At 50.0% G+C, this 18,992-nt stretch overlaps 1 protein-coding gene across 1 annotated transcript in view; it reads left to right on the forward strand.

Moving 5' to 3' along the window:
- The first annotated feature begins 3,566 nt into the window (after window positions 1-3,566).
- The window catches only part of SCARA3 (scavenger receptor class A member 3), a 49,432-nt gene continuing 34,006 nt past the window's right edge, over window positions 3,567-18,992 (forward strand). Inside the window, exon 1 of the mRNA XM_032855668.1 lies at window positions 3,567-3,815. Coding sequence (XP_032711559.1) covers window positions 3,809-3,815 — 7 coding nt within the window. The 5' untranslated portion in view covers window positions 3,567-3,808. The remainder of the gene's footprint in view (window positions 3,816-18,992) is intronic.

The following is an 18,992-nucleotide window of genomic DNA, read 5'->3' on the forward strand; positions in this document are numbered from 1 at the left end:
GCCCAACCCATAAAATCCTCCGATGCAGGGCCCTCCATCCTTTCTTTTCTTTTGCAACAACCTTAGAGCCCCATTGAAGATAGTGGTAAAACAAGATGGGAGGTTCCTGGGTCCTTGAGTCACAATGTGGAAGAGAACTGCCCAACCAACCCAGGACTGTGATGTGAGTGAGAAATAAACTTTTGTTGTATTAAGATAGTGGGATATAGGGGTTGTCACAGCAGCGAGTGTTACTTACACTGACTAGTGTCAGGATAGGGAATGCCTATATTTATTTAGAAAATATACCAAATAAGAGAAGCTACCAGAGAAAGAGAAGTCAAAGAAGCTTAGAAGAACCAGGAGTATGTAGGATCAGAGAAACCAGGGGAGAAGAGAGCTTCAAGAAGAGACTGCTAATGGTTTTTGTAATGGTTAATTTTATATGTCAACTTCGCTAGGCCATGGTACTCGAGTATTTGTTCAAGCATTATTTTTTGTTGTTGTTGTTCAAACATTATTTTAGATGAAGGTGTTTTTTCAGTTGAGATTAACATTCAAATCAGTAGACTTTGACTCAATCAGATTCTCCTCCATCCTGTGGTGGGCCTTATCTAGTCAGTTGAAGACCTTAATAGAAAATAGAAACTGACCTCCCCCAAAGAAAGGGAATTCTGTCAGGAGACTGCCTTTGGACTTAAGCTGCAACATTAACTCTTCCTGGGTCTCCAGCCTCCTGGCTATTTGTTCTGTTTCTTTGGAGAAACCCAACTAATACAGTGTTAAGTCTACAAAATGGTTGAAGAGGATACAAGTTTCAAAAAGGCTATTATTCTGGCAACTAAGAGGAAGGAAGCAATTTCAACAAACATTGGGGCTTGGAGCTACAACCGAAGGAAAAGTGGAAGCAATGTCCTAATGCTGGTGAAGAACAGGATGGGAGAGGCAGCACTCAAAGGCACAGAGGGAGGAATTGAGCTTTAGGAGAAAAAGATGTTTAGTGCCTGAAGTAGAAAAGACAAAAGCAAGGCTGGGGGAGCTCCCTGGGGGATTCTGTTCTGAGCAAACCACAGCACTGCTCAAGAACTGACGTGGGACTCTCTAGCTTCTTTGATACAAATGGTTCCAGCATTAGTGATCTGGTTTGTTTTGTTGTTGTTGTTGTTGTTGTTGTGGTTGTTGTTGTTGTTTTCCCCTCTAAATGACCTCTGCCCTATAGCAATTTCCTTTGGCTTCCAACAGAGGTATGACTCATGTGTCCCAGTCAAATGCACCCACCCCCAGCCCCAGTTATAAACAGTATTAAGCATTTCTCTCTATCCCACCCCACCACACCTGCCTGTGCCATCTGTGCCTCTGTGCCCATGTCCCAGCCTGAGCCCCTTCCTGATAGCCCCTCATCTTCTGGTCTGATGGGGCAGGGCTCGGGTGGGGGAGCTAAGAGTTTCTTTCAGTTGACCCTGGGTCCATACCTCTGGCTGTTTTTGGAAGGTACCTGAAATTGAAGCTGAAGGCTTTCACCCAAGGGGTAGTGTACTTTCCAGGAAATCTCTGTCTCCTCCCTTCTTGATCTGTGGTCTGTGATCATCTTGTAGTCTCATCTTTCTGCTTTCCCTTTGAACTATTTCAGAGCTGTGACCCCTCCTGCCTGCCAACTCCTCTCCAGCGCTTTCCTGCCACTCTGCAGGGCTGGGCCCCATCTCCCCTGCGTCCTTTTGGAACTGGGGCTCATCCCCTGAACATCTTCAGGTCTGGAGTCCAGCCCTGCTTACCCAGGGCCCATTTGCAGCCAGACACAGGCCTATTTCATTTCTTTGCTGATGCATTTGCAAATCATAATAATACCATAGGCTATACACATCTTCCGAGTCCAAAGGTCAGGGACAGGGGTGGGGGCACTCCCTCACATCAGGGTTAGGACCTTTTTGTCACTAAACATCTTGGATCAAGCCAACTAAAGAAAGCATGGAGAAGACCAAAGGTCATTTGCTCGTTCTTCTTGTGGATAAATATTTGAGTGCCTTCTGCGAGATGCAGTGTGGTAGCTATACACACAGGTGCCAGATTTAGCCTGCCTGGGTTCAAGTCCCAAGATCTCCACTTCCTAGCTACGTTCCTTACAGTAAGCACGTGATTAATCTCTCCTTGTCTCATTTCCTCCACTGAGAAGTGAAGACAATAGTTGTGTTTGTCTCCTAAAGCCACTGGGAAGATGAAATACATTAACACACAGGTAACCTACAAATCCTACAAAGGATTCCTTTGATGGGACTACCCCCCTCGTATTTAGGAAGCAGCTCTCCTGGTCCATGCCACAATCCCAGGAGGCTGAGGTGGACTCGGAATCCAGACTCAAGGAGTACAGCGTGAACTACTACAAGGTGGGCAACAGCCTCTCTGAACCTCAGTCTCCACTTCCGTACAATGGGCACCATTGTTCCTGGCTTCAGCTCTAGAGGTTATAGTGAGCTATCTTGAGAAAATGGAGAGAATGTGCTTTATACATGCTTTATAAACTGAAACTTGCCCCCCCCCCGGGGGTGGGGCCTATTAGAGATAGCTGAACATCACCCTTTCTGATGGGCTGGGATTCCTGGATGGTAACTAGGGCCCCTTCTCGGCTCCTGGCTTAGAAGAAAGTGTCTCTGCTTGGGCCCTACCTCCTTTACTCTAAGGGCCAAACGGAGTGGGCATGGAAGTGTGGGGATGTGGGGACAGGCCAGGCGGGGTTGCCCCCACGCTGGGGTCCCCTCTCTCCCTGCACTACCCTGTTGTAGTGTTCATCACACCTCAGCACCCTGACTTGTTTCATTGCTGGCTTTCCTCACAAGAGGCAACCTCACAGAGTATCCCTCACCCTCCCAGAGCTGGGGGCAGAAGCTGGTACATGGAAGGTGGTCAGGGAATGTTCCATTAATGAAGAATGATATGTGAGGACCCTCAGAGGAGAGCCTCAGACAAGAGTCACAACTCCTGACTCGAGGTCACTCTTCCTCCGATGTCACTGTACAAAATCACAGAATTTGGGAGCGCCTGGGGTCCAACTCTCTCCTTGCAGAAAGCCGAGGTTTGGAGACCTGGAGTGGCCGCTCAAAGTCGCTCACCCAGCGCGTGGGTGACCAACCTTGCTGGCCTCCCCGGGACTGAGGGGCTGGCGGGGATGCGGAATTTCAGGGTTGAGGCGGGGACAGTCCCCGGCAACCCGTGGCTGGAAGCCGGGGACCCTGCGTTCCCCCAGTCCGTCTGCCTCTCAGGCGGGTGAGGAGACCGTCCGGGGCTGAGGCTCGCTCCCAGCCACGAGATGGCCCCCAGGGCGGGCAGCGGCTGGCCAGGGAAGGGGGGGTGGTCCCCCGCGCGCTCCCCGGGGCGCCACGGCCGCAGGGCGGGCGGGCGAGCTGGCGGGCCCGGGGTCGGGGACCCGCGGCGGCACAAAGAGGCCCGGCCGCGGCAGTTTTGAACCTCCCGAGGAAGTGGATCTGGGCGGGGGCCCAGGGCGTGACGGGGAGGGCGGGAGCGCGCCCGCGAGCGAGGGGGAGGCGGGAGGCGGGGAGCGGGGGGGCGCGGGGCGGCCGCAGACCTCGCCGGCCTCCAGCGGGAAGCGCGCGCGCGGGCGGCGGCGGCAGCGGGATGGGCGGCCTGGGGCCCCTCGGCTGCGACCCCGCGGACCCTCCCCTCGGCGCGCCGCCTCCGCAGCCGGGCGCTCGAGCGGGCGGCGCGTAGGGCTGCGAGCGGGCGCCGGCCGAAGAGCCGCCGGCTTCACCCCACCCCTGGCCACTCCGCAGCTCGAGCCGCCGCCCCGGGGCGCTCCCGAGGCCCCGCAGGAGGGACCATGAAAGGTAAGCCCCGCGCGCGCGAGGGCCGAGGAGAACCCCCGCTGGCCCCCCACACCCCCACCCCACCCCACCCCGCCGGCGGGGCTGCGGAGGGAACGAAGCTCCCGGAGCGAGCTCTGGGCTCTCCCGCCCTTCTGATCCTCCCGCGGAAGGATTGATGAACAGGACCGAGGGAGCCCTGATGTCTAGAGGAGGAGGAGAGTTCACACGCAGCCCCCTTCACAGTCCTCTTCTCACTCTGCATTGCTTTATCCCCCCACATAGTTCTAAATTCCAAAGAAAAGTTTCTGAACCCTTTAACCGGGTCAGTGCAAAAAGATGCCACCAGCCCAACTTTCTGGCCGTGTTAAAGCCCCATCCAGGGGACCCATATCAGAGGCTCCTGCAGCCCCTACCTAGACTTCTTGGCCCGGGGCCAGGCGTAGGACTCTCCTCCAGGAGCTTCAGCCCCTTCCTCAGGAGAGACCTGTTGTGTCCAAGTCCTTCAGCCCAGACCCTGCCCTAACAGACCCCTGAACCCTGGCTGACCCACCCGGTGACCTCCCAGGGACACAGCAGCTGGGGAGGGCCCCTGGTCCAGGCCTGAGCTTTCCGGAGGGTACTGGGTCATCTCCACCATAGACCTTGCAACCAGGTCCTGGGATGGACACAAGAACAGGACTTGATCCCAGGTGCTCATACCTGGGCCTGGCTTTCTGGAGGCCTGGGAAATAGCACACTTCGTCTTAACACTCATTTTCAAGCTAGGGGAGCAGCAGGCATTGGAATCATCCTATGGGACAGGATGATTTAGGTTTTGAATGCTCTCTTCTGTGCTTGTTAATCATCCCTCCCCAGCGCCTCGCTCAGGCAGGTGCTGAGCTCCTGGCAGTAAGAACCTCCCCACTCCTTTGATTTGTTGAATGTGGGGACTGAAAAAGACCTTGGAGATCATCTAAAGGGCTTTAAACTCTATTCTCGGGTGTTGTTGAAGAAGCAGCTCTGTTGGTGTCCTTTACATAGAAGGGGATGAAGAAAGGGCTCACAGGCAAACCTCTGACAGAATACAGCCAACATGTTGTATAGTTGAAGAAACTGAGACCAAACAGGTAGAAGCGGCTTCATGGGTATGCAAACCTGTGCCCCCCAACAGGTCCCCGCACTCGAAAGGCCTCGTACTAGGTTTAATGTCTTGAAATTCGTAAAAACTTTTAAACAGGGTCCTCTCATGCTTTTGTTTTGCACAGGGCACTACCAGTTATGTTTCTGGTCCTATGGCTAGGAGAAGGAACTTGCTTAAGAGTCACAGCTAGTCAGGGGGACCAGAGCTCAGGGGCCCGACTTCCAGGCCAGAGCACTGGCTAACATACCCCTACCTCTCTGTCGCTTCCTTCCCTCTGGCCTCTGGCCCCTCTGTGCTTCTGGATGGCCTCACCATGTCTTGGGCTGTCTGGGATGAGACAAGCAATTTATAAGCAACCCCAGGGAGTTCCCTTGGCTGCAGAGAGCAGCCTCGCCCACAAAGCTCCTGCTCTCAGCTACCACATCTTACAGAACTGCACCCACCCCTGTTAGCTGGCCTGGGGCCAGGTCATTACCCAGAAGTCTCTGAAAGGGTCTTAGACCACATCTCACCACAGACTCGGGGCCCACACTGCTCTGGACCTTAATGACGATGGTAAGATGCTACACGTAGTCGGAGTGGTTTGGCTTCACCAACATTCTTGACAAGCACTGTAAGAGAAAATCTAGTGAGGGAAAGACAGGACAGAAGTCCTCTGAAATGGTGGAGACATCCTGCTCCCATTGAGGAGGGAGTTAGGAGCACATGACCTGCTTTCTGAAACTCAGCAAGGCAATTCCAGTTCTCTGAGTGGAAGAGGAACAAGCTGGTGTGGATGACTATTTGGAGGAGAAAGGGCTGGCTGGAAGTCTGTGGGCTCCCTCCTGGCATTCCTAAGGTCTGCTCCCCTCACCTCCTTTTCCCCATTCTCAACCAACAGCCTCACCAACCAGGTGGGGCCAAATTCCTGTTCATTGAGGCCTTTGGGGCAGCTCTTGTGTATTTTTCCTCCAGCCTCCGGGAAACCTTCCGTGATCTCTCGTAACACCCCAGGGGCATAGGCTGCAGAGCTTCAGGGGAAGACAAGGCTTGATTTCCAGTACACCTCTCTACGGGGTCTTCCCTCGTCCTCCCTAGGAGCCAGGAGGAGCGACCACCTCTACCTGAGATGGAAAAAGCAGGGCAGACAGCAAATATTTGGCCTTTGGATCTGTGGAGTTTGAAGAAGCAGGACTAGATTTCACCCACACGGAAAAAGTAAAGTGCCCAGCAAAGCAGGGCGGCCCTTCCAGGCTGGCCTTTCCCCAAGGGGAACCGGCTTCCAAGCCTTCTCCAAAGGCCCACCAATCTGAGAAGTACATCTGTTGGCCAACATTCACCTCCCCCCTCAAAGCCAAACATGGTGATGTTATGCTTTGTGGGGGAGAGGGGTATTGGTGGGGACGGCACTTAAGGAAACGCGTGTGCTGAGGAGCACAGCCACCAGTGGCCAGGAGCCAGGCCTCCTCTGCCAGCCAAGCTGTTTTCACCCGAGGGCCCCTCCTGCCTGCTTGCTTGCCTGCCTGCCTGCCTCTGGCCAGGCCTCCCAGTCAGCCGCATTTTTCCATGCGGGCCGGTACCTGGCCCCAGGTGTCCCTTCTCGCACCCTAGGGGCATAGAGCTGCCACCAGCCCATCTTGGAGCTTCCCACTGGCTTGTCTGAGACCTTAACAGCCACCTGTGGGATGCTGTGCACATCTGTGGTGAAAGCCCTCCCAGCTCTGTCAACCCCCCACCCCCACACGCTGTAGGAACAGCCTGGTCCCCTGGGATTGGAGAGTCAAAGACCTGGGCTCTATTCCTGGCCCCACGTGAGGCTCTGGTCAAACCGTTTCCCTCTCTGGGCCCCGTTCTCCTCCTGGGTGGTCCCTGAGGCCCCTGGTGCCCTGACGTAATGTGACCCAGCCCAGGAACTCTAAGCCTGAGGACCATTTGGGGAGCGGAAGTGACTCGGTGGAGAGATGGTTGGAAGCAGGCCCACCGCACGAGCAGCTCTGTGCCCCTGGGAGACTTGTCCTCAGCTGCCATGTACAGGGCAGAGTCACACCCTGCTGTTCCCCCAGCGTAGGAGGAACAGCCCCTCCCTACAGAATCAGAGACCAGTGCCCACACTCCATGGACAAAAGTGTGGACAGGCAGAGAAAAGGCTGCAGAATACAGCCGTGTGATCCCAGGAAAATCTACCACATACGGCTTAGCAGAGGAGATTGTATCCAATCAATCTCCTCTGCTAAGCCGTATGTGGTAGATCACAAGTGGGTAGACTGTGCCCCCTTTGAAAGCCTGACCCCCATCCTCAGACCGTGGGTGCTAGAAGGAACCTGATTCTAGAAGAAAAGGAGCTGATGTGGTAGGGTGTAAAGAGTCATTAAACAGCTCAGTTTTTTGTGGGGACCTGAGGGCTCGGATGATGGAGATTAGTTCCAATGATGATGATGGAGATTAGTTCCTGTCCCTCAGGTACACACACACACACACACACACACACACACACACGCACTGCTGACCTTGCCCTCCAGCTGGGGTCATTTTGATACTTGAAGATCCACATCCCAAAGCTAATATGAGAGAAAAAAGAATTCTGCTTCTCAGTAGGTGTTTGCTGGAATAGCTTAGCAAGTTTCCTGGAGGACAGGCAGCTGTGCTAGGTGTGAGGCCTGCGAGTCCAGCAGTGGGACGGACCGGGCCCCTCATCACTCACATAGACGCTGCCCTTGTTTGTTTATGTTTCGGTTAGCAGGTGCATGTGTGTGTGCATGTGTTGTGAGCACTGAAGCCCAAGGTTAGAGGGAGCCCTCTCACCCACCAGCTTTATAAGCTAGTAGCTACGATGGAGTCATTGATGCTCTCCGGCCACCTCCTCGGCAAGTACACTGGATCGTCTTTAATGCTCGTTCCAGCTCTAACATCCTCCTCTGTGGTTTCTCCTTCTGAGAGGGCGCACTTATTTATTTATTTTATTTGAGTCATGTTGACACACAACGTTAACTTAGTTTCAGGCTTAGGACAGAGCTGTGCTCACCAAAATGCATAACAGCCATCTGTCACCCCGCAGCACTGTTATCATATCATCAACTCTGTTCCTTGTGCTATGTCTTTTATGCTCAGGACTTACTCACTCTGTAACTGAAAGCCTGTACCTCCTACTCCCCTTCACCCATTTTGCCAGCTGCTGCTCCCCCACCTCCCTTCTGGCAACCATCTGTCTCTTCACTGTATTTATAGATCTGATTCTGCTCTTTGTTTATTCATTTGATTGTTTTTTTCCTCCAGATTCCACGTATAAGTGAAATCATATGGTATTTGTCTTTCTCAGTCTGCCTTCCTTCACTTAGCATAATGGTCTCTGGTTCCATCCATGTTGTTGCAAGTGGCAAGGTTGCACCCTTTTTCATGGCCACGTAATATTCCACTCTATATACCAGGTATATATACATTTCTATCTATCCATCTATCTATTGATCTGTATCTATTTTTCTCTCCGAATAAGACTGTGGAACCCACAGAGTAGTGTTAGAATGAGAGGTGAATGAATATGGTGACCCTGGCTGCCTTCCTCTCGCCTCACTCTCTCCTAGTGGCTGTCACTTAGGAGGTATCCACTACATCCGCCAGTGCGTAAATCTGAGTCCTCCATTACGCTGAAATCCTTAAAGGCAAGAGGAACATCATGGGATTCCCAGAACCTAATGTCGGTCTCCAATAAAGACTTGTGCTTCTATTTCACATTTACTGACCATCTGCCATATGTCAGAGCTTGTATGTCTATCTGTACCTAAGGGCCAAGGAAGATGCAAAGAAGGGCTCCACATCCTTTCTCTCAAGGAGCTTACCCTTTGCTAGAACTGGTTCTTTCCCTGTCTTCCACCTTCGCTGCTCCGCTTCTGGATGACCTTGGTAGTAGCTGTGGAGCCTCTGGTTCTTAGGGGGCACCCATTCTTGAGCAGTCTTACCCAGCCGTGTGAATTTGACACATGGGGAGAGGCTGGTGCAGCCAGATTTACAACACTGGGCTCTGGACATCTATTACAAACAGGGTAACACCTCTCACTAGAGACCTGCAGAGACCTCCTTCAAGGCTCGGATGAGATACCTTCACGTCTACCTGAACCCTAAGCTAAGCTATTCTTTATTCTGGGATGTTACCCCACACTCCGGTGGTTTCTGCCCTTAGGCAGACAAGACAGACACGCTTAAGAGGAAAACCAGATAATGAAGGGAGAAGAAGATACCAATCAGATGACTGGTCTATACAGTGGATTCGGTAGGAATCCTGGGGAGAAAGAGCATTAGAAGTTGGGGCACCTTGGAGAGGCTTTCAGGAAGAGTTGAAGGGTAGACATAGACTTATTGCATTTAATCTTTTTATAGTACATATGCATTAGGAAAATTTTTGAAAAATTTAGTAACGGGGGAAAGAAAAACTATTTATGTGAACTCCTACCCCTCAAAAAAAATTGACAAGATTTGGATGAGCATTCTTCCAGAAATCTTTCTGGGTGTGTTTGCACACAGATTTTTTTTTTTTTTCATATGGATAAGACTATACTTTCCATGTTATTCAGTATATGTATTTTTATTTTTTTTTTAAAGATTTTGCCCATTTGTCAGAGAGAGTGAGAGGGAGAGCAAGCACAAACAAGGGGAGCAGCAGGCAGAGGGAGAAGCAGGCTCCCCGCTGCGCAAGGAGCCAGATGTGGGACTCCATCCCAGAACCCTGGATCATGACTCGAGCTGAAGTCATCAGATGTCCAACCGAATGAGACCCTCAAGCATCCCTCTTTATATGTTCTTTAAAAAATTCAAAAATAGAACATAGATATCTTCCCTGGGCCAAAAATAGAGATCTGCACTATTTTTAAAATGGTTGTATAATAGTCCATATATGCCTTTTGATCATTTATTTAACCAACCCCTTCTTGATGGGCATTTGAGTCATTTACGTTTTTCCTTGGATTTATCATAGCACAGAGTGATAATTCTTACACATCCGTCTTTGCCTCATGGTGTAAGTATCCCCTGAGGAAGAAACTCCTAGAAGGGGCTTTGGGGAGTCCAAAGGCACGCTCATCTGAAGTTTGGAAACAGAGTGCCACACTGTCCCACAGGAACAAGCAGGCCCTTCATTCCCATGGGGTCTGAGGTATAACACCTGGAGCGAGTATGAGGAAGGTGGAGAATTTTGATCTTTTCAGGAAAGGAGGAAGTGAGTTCCTCTTTGGGGAATAGCGGGCTGAGAAGAGGAGGAGTGGTGGTGACGATCCAGGGGCCAGGACTTGGCTGAAGGCAACTCCACACCACTCTCAGCTCCCCGAAGGGCTCCTCTCCAGCCCCACTGGGTTTCCCCTGAGCAGTGCAGAGAAAGCAGGCCGAGGGGCAGAAGGCACGAGGGCCAGAAGAGAAAGGTAACGGCTCCAGCAAGCTGAAGCTTATCCCGGGAGGCTCAACTGACGGCAGGATGGAGTAAGGAGTTAAAAGGCTTAGTGCAGCGGGGAGTAGGAAGAGCAGTGGGAATGGTCCTGGAGATCCTGCAGATGGACCGGCAGGGTGCTTTCTGCTGCAGAGGCTGAGCTGTGTTTGAGGCGGAGAGGAGACCCATAGATCCTGGGTCTAGGAGCCCCAAGGTCCAGAGAACCAAGGGACTTTCAACAAATGTTTTCTCCATTAAAGTTGATGGCAGGAGACAGGATAAAAAAGTAATCCAGCCCAGGCAAGGGGTTTATCCAGAACAGTGTTCCCCGAAGCTGGTGCATTTCATGCCTAAGGTCATAACAGCCAACTCGATACCTGAATACCAGTTCCATGGGATTTAATGCATCTTTTTTTTTTTTTCAAGCATGTCAGGAAGTTCTACAATCAAATGTTTGAGAAACATAAAAATAAATACAGATTGAAGTGGGCTTTTTTTTTTTTTAGGACTTGTCAAAGTCTTTACGATGTTAATGTGAGTTTCTAAGATGGTAAATAAGGTATGCAACATTTTCTAGACTTACTTGATCAAAGAACTTCTTTTTCACAAAGAGTAATTTGGAATTCCAAAGTGTTTCATAGGGCATAGTTTGAAAAATAGGTTTCTTACTTTTCCTTCCTTCCTTCCTTCCTTCCTTTCTTCCTTCCTTCCTTCCTTCCTACCTTCCTTTTGTGTGTGATGGGGAGGGACAGAGGGTGAGAGAAAGAGAAAGAGAATCCCAAGGAGGTCCCACACCCAGCGCAGAGCTCAACAATGGGCTCGATCTCACAACCCTCAGATCGTGACCTAAGCCAAAATCAAGAGTTGGATGCTTAACTGACCGAGCCACCCAGACACCCTGAAAAATGGATTTCATGAAAGTTGGAAATCGGTCCTGAGCATAAGTGGCACCAAGAAAGGACAATAAATGATAGTAACAATTCCAGTAGGATTGAAAAAGAATCCCAATAAAAATGACAGCTACCATTTATCAGTATTCACTGTGTGCCAGGTACTTGTCATTTGTCACCTCGTTGGGTTTCCACAGCAGCTCTGTGAGTCTAGTTTGCACATGAAGCTGAGAGAGGGAAGAGGGTCCCCATGAGAAGGAGAACAGGGACTTCAAACAGTGAAACATGGGGAGAGTGAGGGGTTCAAAGATCCAGAAATGTCAACAGAGACCAAGGAACTGGCAATCCCCACACCTCTCCCCCATTCCCATGGGATTTGGGGGTTCAGGGGGAGGAGCTGCTGTCTGCACAAAGGAGGACCAATATGTATGTGATGGTGGGGGAGGGTTGGGTCTCTTGCATGGAGTGAATAACGAGGGTTGTCTTCTCGACTGGAGGCTACAACACCCCTTGAAGCAGTGTCTAGAAATGGGGTGGGCATTTGAAATTATCACAGTGACCAGGGATGGCTGCTGACATTTAGGATGCCAAAGCCTGCACAGCGTGGGTAAATGCTGTCTAATGAAGAATTGCGCCCCCCAGAGGCTGAGTGCTCCCTCCGGAAACACAGAGGGTGAGAAAGGGGAGGAAAGTCACTGGGAACAGAGAGGGCTTAGGAGAAAGGGCCAGTTTCCCCTCAGCCTGTGTGGTGACCAGGAGCGCAGTGGAAGGCAGGCTGTGGGCTGGCTCAGAGGATTCAGACAGAGGTGGCAGGAGGGGAGAGAAAACCTGTCCCAGAGCATCGAATGGGAGTTTAGGAGCAAAGGAGCAGAAAGGATTGTTACAGGGAAGCAGATCATGACCACTGGAAGAGCAGGAGAATCCGGAAGGGAAGGACCAGATCCATTAGAGCAGAGAGGGGCAGTCTGATTCCCCCCGGACTGCAGATGTGTCCGCAGAGGAAGCCCGTAGGGAGGGGACAATGGCGGGAAGGTTCTAATGAAAACAATTTTGCAACCTTAATTATAGCATTCTGGAACCTTAAACTATAGCTATTTTGTAACTTTAAATATAGCATTGGCTCCTGAGAAGACTCTGAAATCTTTATTTTTGCCGACCCAATTGGCTGTTTTGAAAACCCACTCTGTGAACTCCGTAGAAGATAATCATCAAAATATGTTCCTTGAAGTTCCCAAAGAAAGCCCTTTTATTCAGTTCCTCGAATCTCTCTCCCTTGCTGACTCTGACGGAAGATTGCAGTCTCAGAAAGGCTGGGGAGTGAATTAACTCCATATTTTTGGTCAACCGAGAGAAAGCCGGCATCGGCAACCACAGGCCAGTTAGCTATTGGTTCACAGGTCCAGGCTGTTTTCCACCTCCCCGGGGGAAGGGAACTGAGTTCAACCCCGACAGAGTCAGCAGTCATGCCTAACAATGTGCCAAGACATGCACCTTCGATCACACTTTCTATGTGGCTCTGTGGGAGCAGAAGCTTAAAAAAAAAAAAAAAAAAAGTGGTTTCTCTTGTGGTTATCCTTCTGATATTTGAATCGGCTATTATGACCTTAGGAATGAAAGGAACAAACGCTCTTTCCAGTCTTCAGTGAGTCTGAGCTTGCAACACTGGCCTACGAAGGCTGTTGGATTGTTTGTTTTAAGCACACTGCCTGGACTTTGAGTAGAGAGCACTAGATGAAGCCTGGTGGTGCCTTTCGTATGTCTTTCACAGGCCTGGCTTCTTTATCACCATGACCAGAATATTCCCTTGTGACAGATGTAAACCCTTGGCACCTCTGGACCGGGGGAGGCAGAAACTGGCTTAGATGTTTGCTAACTGGAACAGCTTGCTGTCCCAAGTTTGCTGTGAGAGAAGGGCCTTCCAAAGACTTACCATCCAGGCATTGTCATCGCTTCTCCAGTGTCCTTTGCCAAGCATACCTCTCTTGTCACAATTTATCCTGGAGTCAGCAATACGGGAAAGGGAAGGAAAGAAAGAACACAATGGAGTCTCCCTTTCTGGAAACGCAGTCTCCCTTCAGGTGCCCATGGCTTGCAATACGGCCTCTCCTTCAGCCACTGTAGACACCTGGCAGCCCACAACGTCTGACATTCAGGTCCCCTCAGTTTTTGGTATTACCGACATACTCAGTGTCACGGGTAACATGTATGGCACAGGGAAGAGTTGCAGCCTTATTTTAGAGGGCTACAAGATGCTGCTGGTATTCTAAGATTTTTAATTGGGACACCCCTGGGAAAAAATATCCATGCCCCTCTAGAGAGGCCTTTCAGCTTTAGGAGAGGAATATCCTATCCCTTGGTCCAGTTCTGAGAGAAGCAGGGGGAGCAGACCTGACATTCTCCTGTGCATTCTGGCTTCGTTCCTTTTCAATTCAAACACTAGGTTCTGTCTGCTGCTTTAAGCCTTTGCATCCTCAATGCATTAACACTCCTCAGCACTCCCTAGTCACAGAGAACTAAGAATAGACCAAATTTAAACCATACTTGAAGTCATTAATCTTTATTTTTTAATAAAAATGAGCTCTTACTCGAGACAGCGGAAGTTAAGAATTAACTAGGGATGCAGACCTTCTCATAGAGTCAGCAGACCCATCTTTCTTGAAACCCCACTCCATGATCAGCCCGGGCCTGACCAAGGCTGGAGGAAGATTTCAGACCTCAAGGAGATGTAAACAGATGTCAGGCCTGGATGGAGAAGGCTGTGTGCGGCCCTGCGAGCCCTCTGTACGTGCGCTTGGATCTGCCTTCAGATCCCCGGACTTCAGGAACCACAAACTAGCTGGCAGGTCACTTCCCTTCTCCAAGCCTTTGTACCATGACAGATGGGCTCTGCGGCTTGTCAGCATCTTCCCACACTCCCTATCTCTGAAAACTGTTTGGAAAGCTGGTATATCCAACACTAAGTCAGATCTCAGCACAAGGCATTGGAGACTGAGAGGGGGAGGAAAGTCGTTTCCTGTCTCTATCCACTCCATTTGGCCCTGCTCGAGGAGGGAGTACAGACTCCTGTCTAATCAATCATCCTCTGATCAATCACAGCCTCTGGATCCTGAAGCCAAGATTTTCTCAGTGCTTTCCGTCTGTTTCTTCTTCTGTCCCCGACCGGAACAATCTTGGTGTAATGTGAATATAATGAGCCTGTACTCGCAAAGGGTTTGGCTTATAAAAGCCTCTCAAATGCTTTGGATTATGTTCCCATTAACATGAACAGGGATAAAGTGGAGAGTTCCTAGAGCACTCCAGACATAGGTAAATTAGGGGTCCCCAAGGCCTATGGCTCAGGGCCAGTGAACAGGAAGTCCAAAGGATTAGAGAAAGGAGGAGACCTCTTTGGGGATCAGGGAGGTTGTGAGCTATGGAGCTGAGATGTCAACAGAAGGAACAGTGCCAAATGCTTGTGAACCCCTCATCTGCAGAGAGCCAAGTTCCGGGCTGGCAACTGTCATTTCCCTGCCTGTGGGCTGCAAAGTACCGGAACGGGGTCTTTCTTAATTCCCACTAACGATTGCCAATTTGGGGGGCCCTCAGTGCGAGAGCAGAGTGATGACAAAGCTGTGTGCTTTTGTTGGGGGGCGGTGTTTGCTGAAAGTCAGTGTCAGCCTCGCTTGATTTAAGTCCTCCCAGCTCCCTTGCAAAGGCTATAAAGAGCGAAGTGATGAAATTGGCCTTGGAGCCAGAACAGGGAGGAGGCCGAGTCCTGAGGGAGTGCAGAAAAGCACCATCAAGGGGTGGGGAGAAATGAGAAACAGAGGCAGGAAGGCCTAGAAGGCATTTCTGCTCCAACAGATGGAAGGAATACTTGCCCCGGGGACCACGGCTGCGGTACATCCGACAGCACAGGGCTTGGTTCCGGCTGAGATCATCTGGGGCTGGGAGGGCACGGCTGCTTAGGGTGAGGTGTTGGTTAGACGGGAGCACGGAAGGCACCAAGGGATCTGAGCCTGCCTCATCTGAGGCCTATGTTTATGGGAAAGGGATGGGAACCCTGATAACCCACCAGGCATAGTTACCCTCATAAACTATTGGCAGATTGACAACAGGATGGCAGCCTGAGACACAGAGAGGGGCTGGAAAGATTGATTTCTCAGGTTATTGATGAGGGGATCTGCCTCATAGTGGTACCTGCCATATAGACCTCCTTCTTCCACTCCCAAGACCCCAGACCGCACACACACACTCATGAGAGCCCACTAACTCCATCAGAGAGTGGCTCCCTGTGGTCCATTATTGTGGAGAGGAAAACAGCCAGAATTCAGGAGGTTTTGCCAGTGGCTGGCTCTGTGACTAGCCAGGCATGAAAACATAACCCCCTGCCCCCAACTCAGTTTCCTCACCTATAAAGTGGGGAGAATGTCTTCCCACCCTGTTTCTCTCTCAGGCTAGCCATAAGGACCAAAGGCAATAATGGATATGAGCCCAGCTCTCCACCCTGTCCCCTAGATTGACTCCATCTTTGAAAGTGGGACACTAACCTTGGTCTCTTGACCAAGCTTCCCGTGGATCCCACATCAAGCATAGACCAGCTTAGGACTGGGAAGCATAGTGTAAAATCATAGATTCTTTTACAATTGTGGTTGTTGAGCAATTTCTCAGTGCCATCCATGGCCCTCCGGTCTTTGGGTAAAGCAGAGAACAAGACAGGCACATTCCCTGCCCTCAGATTTAAACACTGGGGAAAAGAGCTGCTGAATAAATAATAAGAGATAGATTGCCTTCTACAGCAGGAGGACACAGACCACGCCCAAGTTATCTCTAACAAGGGATGGGTCCCGTTGGGAAGCTCAAGGAAGGCCACTGAGGAAGTGACATCTAAGCTGTGACCTAGAGGACAAGCAGAAGGCATTCTTGGCAATGATGATGGCATCTTTAACTTGGGTTTATCTCCATCCCTCACCTCCTGAGCCCATTCACGGCTCCTTCACTTACCTAGGGTCCTTGCCCACTTTGCCTCTTGGCTCCCTTCTTGATCAGTGGTCACAACTGCACAGCGTTTGGAAAATGAGGTCTCAGGGCCACTCGGGCTGCTTCAAGGTCATGGCCAGAGCCCACGAGCCCCCATGGCATGCTCAGTTAGCACCAGCCCCCTGCACTTCTAGCCACTCCCTCATACCAGAAGCCAGGTTTCTTGGCACCTGTGGGACCTTTGCTCTTTTCACTGAGAAGGCAGTAGGCATGGCAGAAAAGATTTCCAAATTCAGATCTCAGCTTCACTGCACATTCTGTGTGCTGTTAAGCAGCATTCTTAACTTTTCTGAACTTCAGTCTTTTTGTCCATAGAAGTGATACTTTAAAGATTTTACTTATTTGTTAGATAGAGAAGGAGAGAGAGTGGAAGAGGGAACACAAGCAGGGGGAGTGGGAGAGGGAGAAGCAGGCTTCCCTCTGAGCAGGGAGCCCAAGTCCCCATGTGGGGCTTGATCCCAGGGCCCTGGAATCATGACATGAGTGAGCCAAAGGCAGACGCTTAATGACTGAGCCACCAAGGCACCCCTTAGACTGTAAAGTGTATAGGGTTGTTGTGAAGATTGCCACAAGACAGGACCCAAATTTTGAACACATTAAAAAAGGGAAGAAAGAAAAACAGAACTTCATGCTTTTACCCTTAGGGTCCCCAGCTTAAAACATGCTTGGGTTATGAAGCTTATGTAGTAAACACCAAGCGAATGGCCAAATGCATAGCTGAAGTTGAAAGAAAACTGAGGAATTTCTGAAGACCAAGGAAAAAAATTCCAATTAGGAGCTGAAACCCGCGGGTCAATAAAGACAGAATCTGGGTGTCAGGAACCTAGAGTCTTGGGAGTAGGAGGAATAAGGCTGCAAATGGCACAAAGCGGGGGACAGTGGACCTGAAGACCCCCACAAGAAAGCCTGCCTCATTGTGTTACCCTGTGAAACCCTGGAATAGCCATTATTTTGTTTGTTTGTGTGTTTTCCCCCAGTCTTTTCTGACGTGTCAATGCCTATACCTCTGGCTAAAGCTTTTGAAGCTCCCCCACATCTAGTGTGCTTCTTGGGGAAAAGGGGAGGGGAGGGGCAAGAGGTTGGAGGAAGGGCGATGTACCTGCCAGAGAGCAACTAGGAAACTGGATGTCTCCAGAGAGTCCAGAGAGTGGAAAGGGCTGTGCCAGGTAAATGCAGGCTTGCCCTCACATGGGCCCGGAGTCCAGTTTACATTCCTTGTGCACACTTGGGCAACCCAATTTAATCACTCAAACTGCTGTGGTCCCAGACTGGTAGTTCCCCTGGCACCTGGCAAAAGTCAAGGAAATCCCCCTCTGTTGTACCACCACCAAAATAAGTTCTGAATCAAATACCAAGAAGATGTATGGTGTGGTCTTGTACATTTTGGCTACATTTTCCCTGAATTTCTGTCTTAGATACTGTTGCCTTTCCTGTTGAAGAATATCAGTGGCCATTTGTTTCCGCTGAAGTAGTCAGTTGGTCATGAACTTCCTAGTCTGGATGGTTACTGTGTTGTTCATGATGGTGGCGGAGTTTTAAGCAGCCGGGGAGGGAAAAAGGAAGGGATGTTTCTTGTAGTAGTCCTGGGGTTGGAAAATCATCACTTTGCAGCCATCACAGTAAAAAATCATCAACAGATACTACCTTTAGGGTAAATTTTTATGAAGAGCAGTACACACGTGTCTCCTTACAGATGATTTATTAGTCTGAGGGAGGGGGAAAATCCTAGTAATTAATTCGTGGAGAAATCAGGCAACACCTCAGCCAGGTGATCAAAATGAACATCATCTCTGAGAGACAGACGGACACTGCGTGCCTCCAGATGTGACAGCCAGAGCAGGACACACCATTGTGTGTGCAGTTTATTGGCCAAGAATGCATAATCCCAATCCAATCAGGAGCAAGCATGAGAAGAACACAATGTGAGGATGGTCACCTTAAAAATTATGTGGGAGGGGCTGTCCTTTCCAAAAATATCAGTCATGAAAGTCAATAAAGGTGAAAGAGACAAGACAACGAAATGCAACACATTGACTTCAGACTGGCTCCTGTGCCAGAGAGTAAAGAAAATCTGCAGAGGCGAGCGTTGGCCGACGGTAACACTGTAGGTTAGATAAAGTATAAAAGCAAATTCGTGATAAGCAGATATATGCATGTTGTCTTATTTTCTCTTCTTTCTTAAAAAAAGGTAGCATATTACATATGCTCCTCTGCATTTTGCTGTTTTTATTTAATATGCCCTCGAAATGACTCCATGTCAGTGAATAGAGATTTCCTTATTCATTTATATACCTGCAGAGAGTCCCACTGTGTGTGTATAACTATAGTATATTAACCAATTCCCCATAGTTGAACATTTAGGTAGTTCTTGCAATACAAGACCGTTTTTGCAATTACAAATAATCCCGCCATGAATAGCTTTGTCATATACGTTTTCAGATTGTTGGAGGTGTATATTATGGATAAATTCATGGAAGTGTGATTGTGGGGTTGAAGGGCAAATGTATATGTTAAATTCCCCTCCGCCAGGTCTGGACCATATGCATCCCCACCCCAACTCCCTGTAGCCTGGCTAGTGGAGTATATTGTCAATCTCTGCATTATTGCCAATCTGACGGGTGAGACATGATTTCACACCGTAGTTTTAAATTGCATTTACTGTGGAGCACCTGGGTGGCTCAGTCACTTAAGTGTCTGACTCTTGATTTTGGCTCAGATCATGATCTCAGGGTTGTGAGACTGAGCCCAGCGTCAGACTCTGTGCTCATCATGGAGCCTCC

Source organism: Lontra canadensis, unplaced genomic scaffold (assembly GCF_010015895.1).
Source record: "Lontra canadensis isolate GAN:19392208 unplaced genomic scaffold, GSC_riverotter_1.0 scaffold10, whole genome shotgun sequence".
Lineage (NCBI taxonomy): Eukaryota > Metazoa > Chordata > Mammalia > Carnivora > Mustelidae > Lontra > Lontra canadensis.